Source organism: Daphnia pulex, chromosome 7 (assembly GCF_021134715.1).
Source record: "Daphnia pulex isolate KAP4 chromosome 7, ASM2113471v1".
Classification (NCBI taxonomy): Eukaryota; Metazoa; Arthropoda; class Branchiopoda; order Diplostraca; family Daphniidae; genus Daphnia; species Daphnia pulex.
The window spans coordinates 5,403,090-5,422,915 of record NC_060023.1 but is presented as its reverse complement, the minus strand read 5'-3'; the positions used below and the strand labels follow the sequence as shown (position 1 = coordinate 5,422,915).

General features: G+C 38.1%; 1 protein-coding gene across 1 annotated transcript; it reads left to right on the top strand.

The window, feature by feature from the left end:
• Positions 1-3,126: 3,126 nt before the first annotated feature.
• On the top strand, positions 3,127-4,099 carry LOC124198375 (ovarian-specific serine/threonine-protein kinase Lok-like). The gene is made up of 3 exons (XM_046594206.1): positions 3,127-3,309; positions 3,474-3,717; positions 3,909-4,099. Exons 1-3 carry the CDS (start codon positions 3,127-3,129, stop codon positions 4,097-4,099), a joined length of 618 nt encoding a protein of 205 aa, XP_046450162.1.
• The last annotated feature ends 15,727 nt before the right edge of the window (positions 4,100-19,826 follow it).

The following is a 19,826-nucleotide window of genomic DNA, read 5'->3' as shown; positions in this document are numbered from 1 at the left end:
TTAGCATGATCCTAGACAGGGAGAGAAAGAAAATGAGTAAGAAGTACTAGTGTAACATGAAAATTACTGGTACCGCTTCCTGTCCTTTGGAAACGTGCAACAGCAACCAGTGATTTCCAATGCAGACGGGAATCAAGACGTTGGTGTAGTTTGCCAACAACTTACAACGGGCTCGAGTTTGCGGTAGCATGCACAAGCCGATTTTTTTCCCATCGCTACTGTAAACTGCTGTAAACTACTGTTACTACTGTTTTTTGTAATGTATGGCAAATTTCATTGATTTTCACTTATCGTTTGGTTTTTGTCAACTATGAACAAAGTGAAAAAGTTTAAGGCGTTATTTTTGTAGAATCATGGCCTATGCAACAATGCGCTGCTTACGTCACGATCGGTTACCATCGATTGCTTTCAGCCCCATGTAATCTAACTTTCCCATTTCACTTATTACTTTCTTTACGGCCTAGTATTAGGCGTGTAGGCCTTTGGTTTTTGTTATTTTTTCTCTTCTAGCAGCCGAATCAATCGTTTGGTTCTGGGCAAGAGAACTAAACCAGCGTTTTATTTCTTACTGAATATTATTAGGTGCTTTTCGTTACCCATCAATGTCAGGCAGCGACTCGGAAGATTCGTTGGATTTTTTATGGATCCCATGGATGATTGGTCCGTGTAGACACCCTCGCCCATGTCGTCTAAAGAGCACCACACCACGGTTCTTACACGATGAATTACGCAACGCAACCAATTGCCACCTTTTCTCCATAGTTATACATAGCCTGTGACCATTTGCTCTATGCTCGCCTCTAAATTGAAGGCGACAGACAGTAGCTTCTTCTCTTTCAAGTAGTTTGGGAGTTGTTGTTGAAATGTTTGGACAACCTGTTTGTTCGATTACAGTTAACAAGACGAAAACGGGCCATTGCTTGTGGTTTTTTCCATTTTTTTTTATGTATCGAAGGGGGGGGGGAATTTGTGGGTAACGGCGTAATATCTACTCAACGCTGCCAACGTACAACAAATTGACAAAAAAAACGCGTGAGGCACACTACTTGTTCGAAGCAGTTATTCGAAATGCTATAATTTACTGAAGCCCAAATCATTCATTTGGTAGCGTTACTTTAGCGATGACAGCGGAACACATGTCATTTCGCGGAAATTATTGTTTAAGTTTAACACCTGGAGCTTGGCTGATAGTGTCTTTATCAACACACAACCACTTAAAAAAGGCCAAACTCGATTACGTCGAACATCAAGTGAGAGTCCTTAACAAAAAAAATTTGCCAACGGTGACAAATTCAGGTCAAAGCACTTGTGTGGTAATTCGATCATTTATTTTGGTCTTCCTACATCTTTGAGCGGGAGGGGGCGTTTATCCATAGATTCCTACAGACAATGGTTTTTGAGCAAAGACTGAAGTTTTAAGAGTTACTTCCCCATTTCGACGTACAAGCATGATAGCCAATGTTATACTCAGAGTGATTCTTTATTATCCCAACTGCATTGCCACTTAATCAACCAAGTGGAATCTGCAGCCTCTGCTACGACCCAACTTGGTCTACTGTTGAGCATATAAATGCAGTGATAATCTTTTCTTCTCTGCTTAAATAGAGCCGCCCACCCATGAAAACCCACCCACAAAATGGTGCAGTGTTTCCGTAAGAAACTCACCACTTTACTTTAAGCATGTCAAGCATGACCCATCACGTACTGCTCAGAGTACTAAGAAAACAACATACAATTACTAGACATTGAGATTACCAGTATCGACCAGAAATGGAGCATGGGATGAACCTTTCAACATATCCGACCACCGCGCCTACTTTGATAACGCAATAGTAACGAGGCGCCATGCATAAATAACATAGGCGCACGCCTCGGTTTCTCATTCGTCAGAAGTCACCCATACCGCATCGCACGCTTCCGAGTCACGGGCGTCACTACTTGTGCTACAGCCGTGCAGAGCAACCAACCCCCGCAACAGGCAGGGTAGTGAAACACCTTCGACCACAGTTTTTTTCGCAACTCTTTTTCCTCTTCGTTCATTCCTTTGGCTGTACCCTGGCACGTGGTCATGTCCTCGTCGACGGTGAGCAATCCTTCTTCCTCGGCGCATTCCACGGGCGGCAGCAGCACGCCTTGGGTTTGGGTAGTGTGGAACGATCCTCAATGGAAAATCGCAATTCTCCTGTGGTCTGTGTTTTGCCTTTAAAGGCTACGTTATCGGTGCACGTTTGTCTGTTACTTACATTTCCTTCCCCATCCATGCAATCCAGGTCCGTGGAGATGGGAAACGTAGCCACAGTTGGGCGGGCTCTTTCGTGCACGGTGATAATTCCCCCCACACTTGTGGGGCAGTCTCTTATTCGACGAATCAGCCGAGAGCATTGTACACTTTGGAGTTCGTTAGGAGTTGAGCAAACTGTGTTGCTAAACAACTCTGGGAACGATACTTTTGTCGACGGCAAGCGAGTTGAATACCATCGCAGGCTTCACGTGCAACACGGCAGCGTGATTGCTTTGTGTTCCGTCGACAGCCAAGCTAGTTTCACGTATTACGACAACTACCTAAGTCATTTCGACTACCACTTTGAACTCACCAACAGGTATCTCGTCATGAGTGTTTTAGCTAGCGGGTAAGTGTAGTTGTAACTGATGCCTTTGCTTTGTACGCTTGTAACTAATTCATTTATTAGTCTTTGACAATATGACGTCACAGGACTTACGGCGATGTGTGTCGTGCCATCGCAAAGCAAAACAACGCCATTGTAGCCGTGAAAACTGTCCGTTGCAGTAACCGAAGGGCGCTTCATTTCGGGGTGACTGTGAACACATGCTAGGACAAAGCACTTGAAAACGAAATCGACATGCTGACGGAACTGGAGCACCCATGCATTGCTAAGGTTGACTAGTGTGGTTTTCAGATGTTAGTGGCAACCGTTGTAGTCAAATTTTTTTTTATTATTATTCTTGACACGCGAGGGAAAGCACAATTTGAGCCGCTGCATAAAATCCTACTGTTAGAAAGTGGCATTGCAATGTGAGCGATGTTTTAAACCTCGACGCTGTTGTGCTGTTTGGCAGATGTTGGACTCTTCGGTGGACAGGACAACAAATTACACGTTTCTCGTGATGGAGCTCGCCTGCGGCGGCGACCTGCAGAAGAAATTGTTCGCCGTCGTAAGTAAGTACTTTTTCATTCAAATGGTTTCGGCCATTAAGTATTGTCACGCCCGCTCACCGCCAATTGCTCCCCGCGGCCTGAATCCCGCCAACGTGTTGCTTACGGACTCTAGCGATTTTGCGGGAGTAAAGGTAAGTTCGCCACATGTGTTACATAACCGTTTTTTTTCGTCTGTGTTGCCCTTTCCTTCGGAAAAAGGATAAACCAATTGCAATGTGTTTGGCTGATCCTCGACGGCTGTCTTGGTTTTGGTGCTCGTGCTTGATGTTCGCTGCTCTGATTTGTTCTTTTTTAGACGCAGATAACCGACTTTGCGCTACCGAAGCACATGTCGTGTCCCTCGTCGCTAACAACCTTTTGCAAAACCGAGTTGTTCATCGCCCCGGAAGTGAGACACCAGCTGGACGACGAGGGCGCCGATCCCTACACGCCGGCGGTGGACGTTTGTAGCTTGGGAGTCGTCTTGCACTACATGCTGTTTGGGCGGCAACCCGCGTGCGCCCGCGCCAATCACACCGGCCTGTCGACCTCCACAGAGCGTACGTACAGAGTTTTCTAAGCCGTTTTTTTTTTTTTTTTTTTTTTTTTGGGGGGGGGGGTTTAGGGGGCCATAACGATTGGTCACCAGCCCGGCCGCGTCCAGCCCAGAATTAATGTTTTCGTTTTTTTTTTCTTCATTTCTTTGTTCTCTCAAATGTCCTCGCCGTTTCGGACTGTGGACGTCCAATAGTCAGCGGTTCGTCCAACGCGCACGGCAAGACTGTGAGCGAGCCGGCCCGCTACTTGATCGACGGCATGCTGACGTCCGACGTCGGGCAGCACCACAGCGTCGAAGAGATAACCGGCTGCCAGTGGCTTTGTGACGAGGTCACTTTGGCCCAGCTGCGGAAGACGATATTCAAGGACACACCCATTTTTTGAAAACGACGAAACGCACGCGCGTGACTGCAGCCAGAATTCTGGAAACCCTCTTTGTTTTCCCATGCTTGAGTTTTAGCGGTTTGTGTTTGTTCGTATGTCAATGTGTATGACTGTCACCGGTTTTCATTCCATCATACATGTTTTTGGGTTTATTTCATGGTCGTTTTTTTAGCATCGGAGGTAGCCTTGCCTATTTTAGCATGCCACAAAGTAGTGGCAGAATGTTCCTACTGACATGGGCACGGGCAGTTATAAATTTTTTTAAGCTACATGAGTTATTTAGCCTAATATTAATGGACGCGAATTATGCTGTGCTCACTATTGTTGCATTCTTTCGTCGGGGAAAGTTCTCGTTGTAGTTCGACTAGTTTTCGGTCTCCATTGAAGTAGAAGCGTAAATATCTCAAGAAGAAGGCGCAACATGTTTTCGGATGCTACCCACACGAGGAAAAGAAATAATTCCGTCTTCTACTTATATGCACGCGATTCTATGTGTACCTGAGGGGAATTTTTCCCCATCATTCCAGTATGACGTTTTCCCAGACACTCAGCTCTCGTTCACCCCGTTAACATGATTGGTGCTAATTAAACTGCGGTTGTCACTCTTCAGTTGCGTTGAAGCGATGCAAAACCACAAATGATAGGGTTTGTTCCAATCGGAGCGTCACGGGGTATTGAAGACTACAACATGACGGTCTGGCCCCGCTCCAACCCTTTTTCGGCTATGGGGTGGATACCTACCCCGTTGATGTAGCTTGTGTCGGGCCTCACTTATTACCGCAAAGTGTTGATTTCATACTTGAATAGAATTACCAGAGCCGTAAGTAGAATCATACACCATCAACATTTGCCACATATTGATTCAGCAACAAAACAGCGATCACGCAAGCAATCGATGGTGACCGGAAACCTGCTCAAGGGAGAAAACAATTTTGCCAGGAGAGTCCAGTACGGCTGTGCTGATTGGTTTCTTTGTTACAACACGTAGACACCGACTCTTTAACGTTCATGACGTACTGCAATGTGTTTGGAAAAAAACATTCCGTGCGAGTTGCTGTCAAACAGGTCCCCCACGCCTAGAGTAGTCCAATGAGCTGGGCTTCTAGCCCAACGGAGAAGGGGACCAAGAACTATCCAAAAAGTTGAAAATCAAGGAAACTAAATAGGTAGCCAGTGTCCGTAGCTTTCCCCTCCCTCTTACTCAGAACCGTTACTGCAAGCAAACTCAATGTCCGGTGTTTTCAGCACATAAAGCAGTAGTGAGGCACATTTATGCTCATGGACGAGTGCCACACATTTCACCCAAGGTTTTCCCTATGCGTGTTGTCCCGGTTTCGCTTGGAAGATTTCTAAGCTTCAAAGTGCGGTCGGTTTTTCATTGTGGAAATTGACAATGGGCTTCGGGCTGTACTCGGACCATGTTGTCGAGATTGAGCTTGGATTTTCCCTGATGACCTTTCCTTCTCCTCTTTATCCTGAACATTTGGGATACTCTTCTTCATTGTTGATTACGTTACCTTCTCGACATGTTCATTTGTAATGCCACTGTTTACTGCGCACATGCTGATGGTGGAATGGCTTTTTTTTAAGTCGGATCAAATTTCTCAACTGGGATTCCATAACCTTGGTGTGCATGTTGAGACTTCCCCATTCCCCATAAACACCTTCTGCTAATATTTATTTTTTAAAACACTCATGCATACTGGGGAAAGACATCGAAACCACTACACCCGGGTCATTGGCATGGGGCTGCGAGAGGATAATGCGGCATGTGGACTACGCTTACCAACAGCATACAAACTGGGTCACTGTGATCTCTATAGACAGGATTCCCTTATCACTCCCCCCCCTCTTCATTCCCACATGTTGTGTATTGGTCGAAATTCTCAAATAAAGCCGCTGGTATCAGACCTTATTACTGTTCTCAGTGACCTTGTTCCGGTTTCGGTTCAGTTGGCACAATGCTAGCGAGAACGTGATGGACCTGCTCCTCACAGCCTGACGTGACATCGTCTTCATAAAGACGTGGCGACGGAGCTCGACTGAGAGTGTCCGCGATCAAACCTCTTTCCCAGGTTTTTACACAACCTTAAAATGAAACCGCTGGAGCTGTAGACGCATCCTCTGAAAACGTGGCAAACAAGCCGTGATTGGTTTATCCAGTAGTCCCACTAGAGGTTTGTGGTCTGATTTCACGACGACTTGCTCGCCATAAACATATTGGCGGAACCTCATAAGCCCGAATTGAATTTCCATGATCCCCTTCTCAATCTGACAATAGCGCCGCTGGGTTTGCGTCAGGGTAGTTGACTAGAACGCCGACGGTTGCCCTCCTAGACTAAAAGCGAGGTGCCTGTAGGTTTCTCTTCTCTGGCAAAGAGATCATCCAGTTAGCTGTTTCTTTAATAATCGATCAAGATGTTGATCGATATTCTATCAATCGATTGTTAAAGTAACAGCTAAAACTGACTCAACAGCTGTTCGTCTGCATTGTTTGGGGTCTTAATTAGGCTCCTCCTACCAAAGATGGCTGAACAGCCAAATTTGGGAAGGTGGAGCCTAATACAACTTTAAACTTAAATATCTCGCGAAATAAATTTTTTCGAGGTAACAACCCTCTCGAAAAAATTATCCCCGTAAAAAATTACCTTAGCCTAGTTAAAAAGAAAAAATATTTATTTTCCGTGCGTGTACCCTATTCCTTTGTAATTGTCGAGGGAAATGTCGGATTGTTTCAGTATCTTCATCGACATTTTCTAGTTCCTTTCTGTGGTCGTTTTCCAGTTAGTTCTTTGGAAATATTTTTCTTTTGGTTTTTCTATTTTTGCTTCTGTTGCGGTATTACGGTTGCCTGCCCTGCACTTCTTATTGCGTTTTATTTGTGTTTGTTCTGAGTAAAAGCGTCTCTCGTAAATTTGAAATTCTTTATCTTTTTGCTTTTTGATTTGATTCTACTTCAGGACACTTGTGTAACCCATCTTTAGTGACGATTAAATCGTGCAAAACAGTAAACAGCATGTACAATAAACAAAAAACCAGTTATTTTAATTGGACAGTTAGCAACGGTTAAATATACACGCCTGCATCAACGGGGAAATAGAATTAGACTCAGTGTTAGGCTCTGCCTTCACACAAAATGACCAGGTTATGGTTTTTTAAGAGCCGGCTCTTAAGCCCACTTTAGATTTGATTTAAAGAAAAAAATGATGGTATACTATTTACCCTCTAGAAATATGATTGACAATCTCTTTTAACTCAGTTTGATAAGTTGAAACCACAGGAAAAAAAAAGGTTTTAGGTTAAACCTCTCTTGCTTGATCACGTTATCATTAAACTTGTACAAGATATATTCGTATTTTTCAGCTACAGAACAGGCTATCGCTTCTTTAAATCTTTATGGATCTCCATAGATAATATATAGTTAGCGTGTTAAGCTCATGATGGGCTGCTAGTCGATTGTGGTTGAAAAAATTTAGATGTTATAATAATAACCGATTAAAATTTTACCACGTTAATTATATTTTTCATTTAACAATTTAGGCATTATTTCCCCTTGGCTGAAATCTTTAAGAGGAGGAATATAATTTGTTTACAGAACTGAAGAGGAAATTCGAGAGTGCCATTGATCGACGAAATCGAGAGAGACCTGTCATCCAAACCCTGTGTTTGAAGGACAGGAAATTTACGAAATTTATTTTCTTATGTTATACGTTTGCGACATTCATGGTTTTTCTTTCATAGTATTTGCAGGGATTAAACAAAGGAAAAAATTATGTCAAACCCCCTCCCTTGAGAACGAAGAACTAGCCATTCCTGTGTCGGCAAAGCCGGACAACTATTCGTCCTTCCGAACTGATACAGCACACACAATCATGCCAGCAAATTGAAGTGACTGAGCCAACTGAAGATGATTTTCTCGAAATGGGTAAGGGGAAGCACTTGATTGAAGAACTAAAAGAACTAAAAACGCCGTGGCAATCTAAAATTCCTCTTTCAGAAACGAAAAAAATTGTCCATCGGTCTAATTACTTAGACGGGTCGATTGCCTACTGCAAAATGTGCAATTTAAGTGCAATATTAGTTAAAATTTAGTTTGTATTGTACTTATAACATTTCTCTTGATAAGGTCAGGGTTATGTTACTCTCTGTCTGTGAAATATGTCGGCGAAGAAGAATTTGATTTGGGCGGAGACAAAAATGACTTCTTGACACAGCTACTGGACAAGATCGAGTCAGATTTTCATGAAATTAATTAATTTTTTATGAATTTTCTGATATTCCGGGCAATAGTGAGATTCCACCGAATACTCTGTCAAGATGCTTACGGGCTTTTGTGGGGGTTTTGTGGTCAACAACATTGATGTTACGTAAATCCAGTTAATCAACATCCCCGTGGAGAATTAGGTCCAGGCAACTGGACCTCCTTTTATATTAAGGACATATCCGGTTGTAACGCGACGGGTTTGGAGGCATCCAGCGTAATCAACGTCCGAGAAGGTTGACAGAATACCGATGTTAGAATTCCCGCTGAAGAAGTTCCCAAGGTGGATAGTGCCCTTGAGATAGGCAAGGATATACTTCACAGCAGACCAGTGCTCCGCAGCAAATTTCGTAAAAAGACAAACAGCGTGGAGGAGGAAACTCTGCTGGATAAGTTCGTGTGTTTCATCGGAAGACCCCAGCTCTACGAACGAAGACGAGAGGGGAAACCGGTACATACAGGAAACAAATTCATCTCACTCCCGATTTCGGAAAAACAAGGGAAAATTCTTCTCAAAACATTAATTAGGAATTATGAGTAGCACTTTTATTATTGTTATGCCCATTAAATAGCAATTTTATAATTCTTAATTAATTTTTTTAACAATTATTAATAGCCGAGAAGAATTTTCCTTTGCATATTAAAAATGACCGTTAGATGACGTGGCAAAAAGAAGATTTTTTATGGCGAATATGTTTAGAAAATGGTGTGAAATTTTCTGGATTTTCAATTGTTGATATCTCTGCTCAATATGCTCACATCGAAAAACGGGACAATATATCTGTAGAGGGGGGAGCCAAATCTTTCGTTCTAAAAAATTAGTTTTTTATGGTCTAATTCGCCTGAAAACTGATGTCAAAACCCCGAAAAACTCTACATTTTTTCGTTGGCCCCTTAGTTTTTCTTAAATTATTCAAAAACTATAACATCTATAAAACTGCGGATTTCACCAATTCGGTTTTCCACAAAGTTCCGAACAAAATAATTTAACTGAGACTGGATGCGATGCCCCAGTAACCGTTTCTCAAAAATTGAAAGTTCCCAAAACCCCAAATTTTGCCTCCTTGAGGAGTGGTCTCATTGTTAAAAATTATTTACCAAAAACTTTGGGAAAAAGAGATCTTAGAATCCGGTGATGACCGGCCTAATGAATTTCACCCAATTGAAAATACGTCGCTGGATCGGATTATCAGCAAAAATCATCTCCCATAAAATCCACTTCTTCGGTGACGCTTCACAGGCAGCGTACGCAGCCGTAACATACGCCCAACTCCAAAGGGAACAAGTGACTCCTCTTCCCAGGAAAAAAAATTGCCTCGTTTAGAATTGCTAAGCTATTTTTTAGCTGTACGTCTAGGTGAAGTCGTGAAAAACGTAATGCAAATCCAGCATTGGGGAACAATTTACTGGTCGGATTCTTTAGTCTCACAAGGATGGATCAGACCCCCCAAACGTTTTGTAAAATATTCAGTGTGCGTGAAATAGACGAAGGGTGTAGGACTTAAACTACGAGTGTCATCAATTCTTCCATTTTATTATTTGTAAGTACGGCCAGACACACAGCAAAACCAAAAAAAATTAACAATCACCATCTCCTAAAGTCGTAGTCAACAAGTGGCAATAAACGTCAGTCAAATGAACAAAAGAGGTATGGGGAAAAAATGTCCTACTACTTATTCGAGAATTTTGATGTAGTACTTTCAAACAATAACTTCAAGATAAACAATAACTTAAGATTTCAAAATACCATTCCCAGTCATAATATTAGTCAGGACAGAAGTAAGACCACAAACCAGTGTCAATTTTTATGATTTCAAATAATGGTTTCCTTTAAAATCAATTAAGACTTTTAGCTAAGTACTTTAAACATACGAAACAAATAATTTAAAATACCACCCTTAGTCGAAAGAAAAGTACCTACAGAAGGTGACCAAAAATCATTGTCTGTTTTATGAACGAAAGGGATATTTTGTAAACAGTTTTCTTGTATGATTCAATCGAGACTTTTGGTGAAGTACTTTTAAACATTAAAAAAAAAAAAAATACTACTGCCAGTTGGTTAGGGCAGTTCCTTTTCAATAACTTAATTATATAATGTAGTTGTATAAAGTATTTCTAACATCAACGAGTTTTATTTACGTTTCTGGAATAGTATTTTCAGAAGTTATATTCTCTTTTCCATCGAGTCCGTCGTCTTTGGCCCCATGGGATCCATTGGATACACCGTATTTGGCTTTGATTGATCCAACAATTTTAGAAGCACCATCAACCCTTCTACGAAACGGACCCAACGGATCTCTAGATTGACTGTATATCCCGACAACTTGCAACCAATTTCTGGAAGTGTAGGAATAAGGAAAAAAACACAGAGCCAGACGAGAATACTTACTTACACGCCGGGGATAAATGTTGAAGACGCAGTGAACAGTAGATCATGCAAACCTCTATCTCGCTGATTGGGTGAAAAACCAAAGCAGACAAGTGAGAAAACAACTCGAGAAAACAACAACACAGTGAGAAAATGATTATAACTTTGACATTGCATTCCTATATTGTCCTGCCTGCATCGCCTTTGCATCATTAATAACGCGTTTCGTTCGACTAAAACTAATCCGCGGCCGTATATGTAAAATTGTTTCCTAAAATGTAAAATCTCATACCTAAATTTTGAAAAATAGTTGTCATTCAGTTGTGATTAGTATTACAATCTGGCAGATCTGACGACTTAAATTAAAATAATATTTAAATTGGAACTTTTTGTACTTTTCTAGCTGTAGCTCGGATCATTTCACTTGGATTGATCTAGTCTTTCTTCTTTCCTGAAACTTGATGGTAATGCTCTCTGATTTTTAAAACAGTGTCGGAAGAAGGTTTTGTATGACGATCTCCACAAACTTAGGAAAGGAAAAACTCTTCGTCCTTCCTCCAATCTGTTAGCCTTGAATCCAACCTTCTCGGAACAATCGTCTTCGGAAGTGGAAGGAGATGACTCGTGTTGATTTTGGAAAATTTGTTGATCTTGTCGATAGAACAGGCGTAGTAAGGGTCCTCATGTCCGGTACAGTTTACGCCAACGGATCTTTGGAAAATAATATTTAAGAATAAGAACGAGTTAAAAATAGTAAATAATTAAAAAAGTTTAAAGAAATTTTTAAATTACCCGAGTTTCGTATGAAAAAAATCTCAACGATCAAGACTAAGACGGTCAAGATTAGGAAGTTGATTCGCAAATACAATTACTGTGTTATAAAGGGTGATCTTCTCACACCCCTTGTACTTCCCACTGACCAGGAACTTATTTTTAATGTCTTCCAAAATCTCGTACATAGCGTTGATTCGACTCATACAACTCCCACTAAATGAATTACGTGCACAATCAAATATGAATTCTTTTGCAAATGGATTTATGAAACTGCACAGATCGTGAGTTCTTCCAGGTGAGAGTAATTGGAAATCTCTCTTCATCATTAAAAATTTACAAAGTTCAGATTTACCAGAATTGCCGTCATAATCCCAGACCCACAAAACCCGTCGGTTACCTTGGTCAACTAACAAATTCAACACTTTTTTTTGCCAAGGATCAAGAATCAAATCGTAGTTTTCCTTAGCGTTTTCCAACAACGCTTGATTCATGACAGCTTGATATCTTTCACGATAGATCATGAAATCTATGTTTCCTGTCATGTTAGATGGAATTGTATCAGAACGAACTTTTTCGTACGCATGCAGTATAGCTGTTCACCCTGCTTCATTTGTTTAACGGGAGTAATAACTCGCATGGGGATTCCTATTGATTCTAGAATTTAACAAGGTTTTATACGAGATATGGAGCACGTGTACACTAAGTTTAAACACGGAAAAGATCTCGAGAAAGTTGAGCACGATCTTCGAGTCTCAGTTTCAAAATAAATAATTCTTTCACTTCTTACAATATACTTGACGAAAGATAACCCTTTAAGATATGCCAACGACGCAAAAAGATTGCCGCTGTTATGAAATTCACACTCAAAGCGACGACTTGGAGAAGGAGAGTTAGCCATTAATAAATTAACTTGACTCATTTTCTTAAATTAAAGGAAGTCAGTAGCTATCAAGGTAACAATAAAAACTGAAAGAAAAATGTTGAACATCGGAATTATCTTTCGACATTTGCCCATCTGAGACTCAGAACAATTCTGAAGAAAAATAACACACTAAGTACACTAAGCGGAAAATGACCTCGCGTTTGGAAAAATAGAATTCTAAAGAAATAGATTCATTCATATTGATTCTTGGAAGCCATGCAATTAGGTAAAAAAATAATGGGTATTAAAAAAACGTTAGATAATGATAAAATGCAATAAAAATCTTGATAGAAATAATAAAAGGGAAAAGTGTTTCCTATGCAATCATATTTATTATGGTTTCTTATCATTACGTTTAATTGTATTTAAATTCGAAAACGATATCGTCGGAATAACCAGCATTTTATTTTAAAAAAACTAAAAAAAGTTGGTTTAAATAAAAATTAATTTGTTGACACAAGGCTAATAGAACGGATGCGACATAAAAATTATTTGTTAAATTAAATTTATACGTTTTTTTTATCAAGCTATTGACGTCATTAAAAAGAAATAATTTTGTCCACTGAAAATAAAAACAAATAATTTGTATTTCTTTATTGACAAAGATTTAAAAGGGGAATACATGATGGTTGGGATCATTCATGATTTTTATAATACATCATATTCAAAAATTAAAACAATAAACCAATTTTAACTTGAAATAATTTCAACATGGCAATCTTCACAAAGAACAGCCAAAGGAATAGTATCTTTAGTGATAAGCTTAACACCACAAATTTTGATAAGACGACCGCGTGGGACAGGCTAACATACGTTGCAACAAGTGGAGAACATGAATCATGATTGTTTTATTTTACGAAAAAAAACCTCTTAATGCGGTTATCATTTATGAATTACCGAGAATACGAGAAATAAGAAATAAATGGCATTGTAGTTGTATATTTGTATTATCGAATACGACACAGTTTATGTGATCTTCTAAGTTGAAGAATTTAAAATTTGAATTACTACATGGGCAAAATTTCTATCCAACTGTCCTCGCAAAGAGCAGCTATAGGCAAAGAGCCATTGCTGACAAGCTTGAGTCCATAAATCTTGATAAAACTATTGCGCAAAACTGGCTTGTCACCGTTGCAACTACGCAAATGATTGACAATCTTTCGGTGTCCAATAACCATAACCTATCGAGACAAAGAAAAATAAAAATGAATTTAAAAGAGAAAATATTTATTGAAAATCTGTAGGGTACCTCCAACTTTTCTTCTCCAAAGAGCACGGCAACTGCTCTATCAAAATGGATCCATCTTCGTGAACGGAAGAAACGATGCCACACAAATCTTAAAATAAATATTGTTTTCAATTAATGAAATTTAAATAACAATAAAAAAAAATTACCAACAATAACTTCAATTTTAGCAGAACAACACTTTAATGAAGTAATAGAACAAAATTCGTAACGGAAACCAGAGAAAATAAAAGGAAATATTCCATTTGTCACATCAACCGGATCACACTGTTGATGAAAAAAGATTACCGGACGTTTCGGCACCGACTAGTAGGTTAGTCACATTCGGCACTACCTACTACCATTTCGGCACTGAATTATTACACATTCGGCACTAGTGGGTATGATACGAAAAATGCATTTTATTTTCAGAAAAAAAGAAGTAAAAAAAAAAGAAAAATTTATAGTTCCAATTCAACTTCACGGATATCATCGGCATTTTTAGAAAATTTGCAAGAATTAAAATCGGAATACAATTTGGCCCAGTTAAATAAAAGTGTTTTTGTGTTAAGGTTGCTTTTTTGGTGGTCATCCCACAAAGAAAACAGCTTAGAATTAAGGGACGCGTAAGTTTTCCTTTTTACTCTTAGCTTATGATTTTGGAGCAACATCTCTTCATAAAGCCGACGAAAGACAAAGTCGTTTTGGTGCATTGACGTGACGTGTAGTGGTCGGCGATGGTGCTAATGCCTCTCGGTCGACCTCGCTTCCTAACCTGAATGTTTACATCAATTAATTTAACGCAAATTAAATGTTATTTGAAAAGTAAAAATTACCTCTACTGGTACATCTGAATTCTCGACGGCAACTACTTCACGGGTTTTAAGCGGTTGACCTCGCTTCCTAGTCTGAATGTATTCACGAATTAATAAGCAACATTTACATAACAGAAATAAAAAAAAATTTAATACCACTGGTATAGCTAAATTCTCAACGGCAACTACTTGACGAGTTGTAGTCGAACCAGACGTTGAAGGATGCGACGAGCATTTCGGGCAAAAATAATCAAACACTTCGTTTTGTTTCTTCATGAGGACGTAGTCGGTAGCCGATATCGGAGTTGAAGAACATACTCGGTGGATTTTAACTTTGCACTGACGTCCAGAACAAGGAACTAATTGTGGTCGTTTACTATATTTGTCCAATTCCAACAGAAATACAACACACAAATCCATGGTAACATCCATTTTCACGAGCAATAATTTAACGTCAAACACACACTAGACTACACTTGACAGGTTTGGAATTTCAGACAAATACACAAAACTGAAACCTGGTGGATTGGTGCCGAATCGGTAAAGAAGCGGTGCCGAATTGTCACAATATAGTGCCGAATGTTTTTTTTTACAAGTCAGTGCCGAATCGTCCGGACACCTGAAAAAAAGTTGATTTAAGGTCATATTGAACGGAAAACATAAAAAAATTAACTTAGCCTACGTACTGCTGTATACTTGTGGAAGAGTAACTGGAAATCAGATTTTCAGCGGAATTTTTTGTTATCGTCTCCCCTATAGCCTAAAGTTCCATAACGCGATATACGATAACTCGTATTCACCTGAAAAAAAAATTGAATAACGCACACAAAAAATAATTAAAAAAAATACCTCGAGATCGCGTGAAAATTTGAAATATGTTCCACATACAGCAAAAGCAACGAATGTACCGCCGTTGACGTCAACAAAAATGAATTTTTTCACTTCAAACACATTAGGAATCAAAATTTGGGTGTAGAAGGACACCAAACGACCAACCAATTTAATACTAAGAAAATAAATATACAAGAAAAACATTTAAAGTAAATACCGATAAAAGTAAGTTTGATATTTACTTATTGTCTCCCATATCAATGACATCTAATTCAGTTGGCAACGAACGGGATAACAAACGTTCCACGAAATCAAGGACAATTTTCATCTCCATTATAGAAAAAGTGTGTGACGAATAGAAAAAAATAAGGGACAAGTGATACAACCGTACCCGTCAACAAAATGAAAAATACTAAACATAAGAAAAAAAGGAAAGAAATGTTATAGGTAGGGATCCGCGACTCAATAATGATTTCATTCTTAGAAAAAAGTTCTTGTTTGTCAAGGTAGATTATCATAGTAAGGGTGTCGAAATTAACCGGAAACCATTAGGTGGCATTCACTGGAAAAATCCATCAAGAGAAAATTCATAGTGAATCTGTCAGATTTCTAGCGATTGATTTTTGAAGATTTTCAAACGGATAAAATTTTTTTGTGTTGCTTTGTTTCTCTTTAACTCATAATTACATTGATTCCAGTAAAGTATTCAAGGGAATTCTACTCTTTAATTGTGTTGCCATGTTTCTCTCTAACTCATAACAAAAAGCTATTCTTGTTAATGATCACTACCATTAAAATTAAAAATTTCTTCTCAGGATTACCTTCACTGCTGACGTTGACCTTCATTCAATTGAAGACATACGACTATTGCTGAAATGAAAAACTTGCCATTTCTCTAAGGTTAATTTCAAAAAATGAGATACTTTGCTTTGTTATTTCATAAATCTACATTTTATAGCGTGTATAAAGTACACCAACATTAGTTGTATTACAATTTAAAAATTTATTTTTTCGAAAAACGAATATTAAATTAAAAAGACGAAGTAAAATTTAATTCAATGTATTTTATGAAATAGTTTCTTTTCATGATTGATCACAGGACAAAATTACATTTAAAAACAGATCAGAGTTTCTAAGAAAAAACCTTAACATCTTTGCGCGTAAATGACGAAGCAATTAATTGACAATGTACGGCTTCATGATAGTAAAAAAAAAATGGTTCTTTTTTACTATGAATCAGTTTAGCTTTTACTAATCAAATATCGACAACTTTAAAAACGTGAAATTTACATAACAGTTGATGTGCCCTAGGAAAGATTTCCGCAAAAAAAAGAAATTTCAGCGCAGTCCTTGTCTGTTACTACGGTCTTTGTGACGAAAATATCATTGTCCTGAAACAAAATGGAGAAGATTAATTGAAGTGATAACAAAGAGAATAACGAACACTAAATTAAGCAATATTAAATAATCCAAACCTTTGCAAAAGTCTGTAGGGCAAGTCGGGTAGAGTCAAAAGTCTCTTCTCTCATAAAGAAATAGGCAACAGGATGCCCAACGCCAAAGTTATGTTCAATCAATAAAGTGTAGAGCGGCATACCACACTTGTTGGTTCGATGAGTACCATCGTATTGTACTAAATGGCCAAATTTCACGAAAAGATCTTTTTGAATCGCAAGTTGGATGTAGATGTGTGTTATCACAAAATTGCTGACAAGAATAACTTTAATGGTATTCTTGGGATCTTTTTCAGCATATGATTACAACAGCTCAGCAGCCTTCACCCACTCGTCTTTAGGTAATCCTATACAATTATACATGTATAATATTAAGTTCATTAAATTTTAAAAAAAAAACTTTTTCCTTAAAATGACACAAAATACAAACAATCAAACAAACCGGAAATTTTTTGCCGCATGTTTTGAATGGACTTCGCAGGAATATCGTTTCCAAAGACCACAAAAGCCATTTGGCGAATAAGAGTTGGCTGTTCCCCGGAATGCTATGCATTTTCGATAAATCCGGCAACATCAGAATTTAATCGTCTTCAAAGTTACAGAAAACAAATTAAAATTACTCAACGAAAAAAATTTAAAAATAAAACATACTCTTTCCTACGGAAGGTGTCAATAGTTCCCTCAGACATAACGTGATTCGCATCAATGGCATCAAAATCCGTTGGCAACGAACGGGATAACAAACTTTCAACGAAATCAAGTACAACTTTCTTCTCCATCATAGAAAAAGTGTGTGACGAATAGGAAATATAAGGGACAAGTGATACAACCGTACCCGTCAACAAAATGAAAAATACTAAACATAAGAAAAAAAGGAAAGAAATGTTATAGGTAGGGATCCGCGACTTAATAATGAGTTCATTCTTAGAAACAAAGTTCTTTTTTGTCAAGGTAGGTTCTCATAGTAAGGGTGTGGAAATTAACCGGAAACCATTAGGTGGCATTCACTGGAAAAATCCATCAAGAGAAAATTCATAGTGAATCTGTCAGATTTCTAGCGATTGATTTTTGCAGATTTTGCAAACGGCTAAATTTTTTTGTGTTACCCTGTTTCTCTTGAACTCATAATTACATTGATTCCAGTAAAATATTCAAGGGAATTCTACTCTTTAATTGTGTTGCCATGTTTCTATTTAACTTATAACTTACAGTTCTTCTTGTTAGTGATCACAACAATTCACATTCAAATTTTATTATCAGGATAACCTTCGCTGCTGTTTGGCTTGATTCAATTGAAGGCATAATGCTGAATCTAAAGGATTGTCAATTTCTCTAAGTTTAATTTCTTAAAATAATAAGTGGCTTTTCTTGTGTCCCTTTCTTATTTTATAAATCTAAAACTTATTTACTTGTGTCCCTTTCTTATTTTATAAATCTGAAATTTATAGCGTATATTAAGTAGCCTACACCAAAATTAGTTTTATAAGAATTTCAAAATTTTCGTTTTCGAATAACGTCATTTCATTTAAAAATACTAATTAAAAAGAATGAAAAATGTCGATTATTTTATTCAATGTATTTTTTGAAATAGTTTCTTTTCTTAATTGTTCACATGACAAAATTACATTGTTAAACAGATTTGAGTTAAAAAACCATAACTTCTTTGCCTGTAAATGACGAAGCAATAAAGTGTCAATGTACGGCTTTTTGTTTGGCGGTGCCTCACACATCATTTTCTACAAGTTATGCAAACATAATGTTGTGATGCTGGTTCCCTTGATACTTTCTCGCACGACATGTGACACCATTCCAGGCACGAATCACAGAAAATAGACGAAACATTTTTTAGAATATTCGCATTGCATACCTTACACGGAAATATTTTTGAATTCTTCGACTTTTTCTTCACCTCAACTTAAAAAAAAGGATGATGTTAAAATACAAATGAAATGAAATAAAAACTTACTCGTTTGAAGGACAGCAGCCCAAGCATCAGGGGTAAACAATGATTTAAAACATTCAAGTTCCTTTTCAACAACGGCTTCCGTTACTGCATTGCTAACATCGACGGGGATCACCGTTAATTCTTCCTCTTCAATTTTCTTTTCGAAATCAATTATAAGAGATGACTTTTGAGATCCAATTATCCACGACAGGAACACTAATGGAAAATGAAATAACAATTACTGATTTAAAAAAAAGTTAAAAATTTTTGTTCTTACTCTTTTGTTTTTCGAGAAGTGATTTCTTAAAGAAAATTTTGGGGGATTTTTTGTACTCCAAAAAATATCTCTTTCCATTTTTCCTAGGGCGACCTCCGTAGCGCTTTTGGAAAGGTAAAGCTAATTGTTTCAATGGATTTGAAAAAGATATTTTTTTTAAGGGGGAGACAAAGCAGTCGAAGTTGACGGAACATCGCCGCTGGCTGCAGAACTTGGCTGCACGTCATCCTCAATCGTGTTTATCTTCCGTTTTAGAATTGAAGTTGGATTGGCGGAACTATTTCCACTGACAGAAATATCAAGGTCTTTTTTTTTCATGACCATTCCTTACATCTGTAGAAAACAAAAATACTGTGATTAAAAGAAAATTGGTCTTATATGATTTTAAAACTAGGTAGACTACGTTTCAAAAATAAATGATAAAAAAATGCATTGGTATTTGCCTTGTATAAAATAAAGTGTGAAATCACCAAAAACCAACACTTCACCATTTCTCGCTCCAGAAATCATAATCTTCATAAGATTCATTTGCCCCTCAAATGTGGGTAGCGGCAAATCTTGAACAGCATTGCACCACTCTTTGGACATTTTGTTCGCAATATTCCACATGTCATCTCTGTTCAGAATTTTAACCTGACTTTTTTTACGAAGAACTGCTACAGGAGAAACATCATCTTGTGTGAATTCTTTGGTAGTCTAGAAATAATAACAATTACTACAATATTCAATTTAAAAAAATTCAAAATGGGAAAATTACCTCAATAGACTCATTAATTGATGAAGAAAGGTTCCAGCAAGGATCATAGCAAATTGATGAAATTTCAAAATCATTTTTCATCGCTAAAAACAATATGT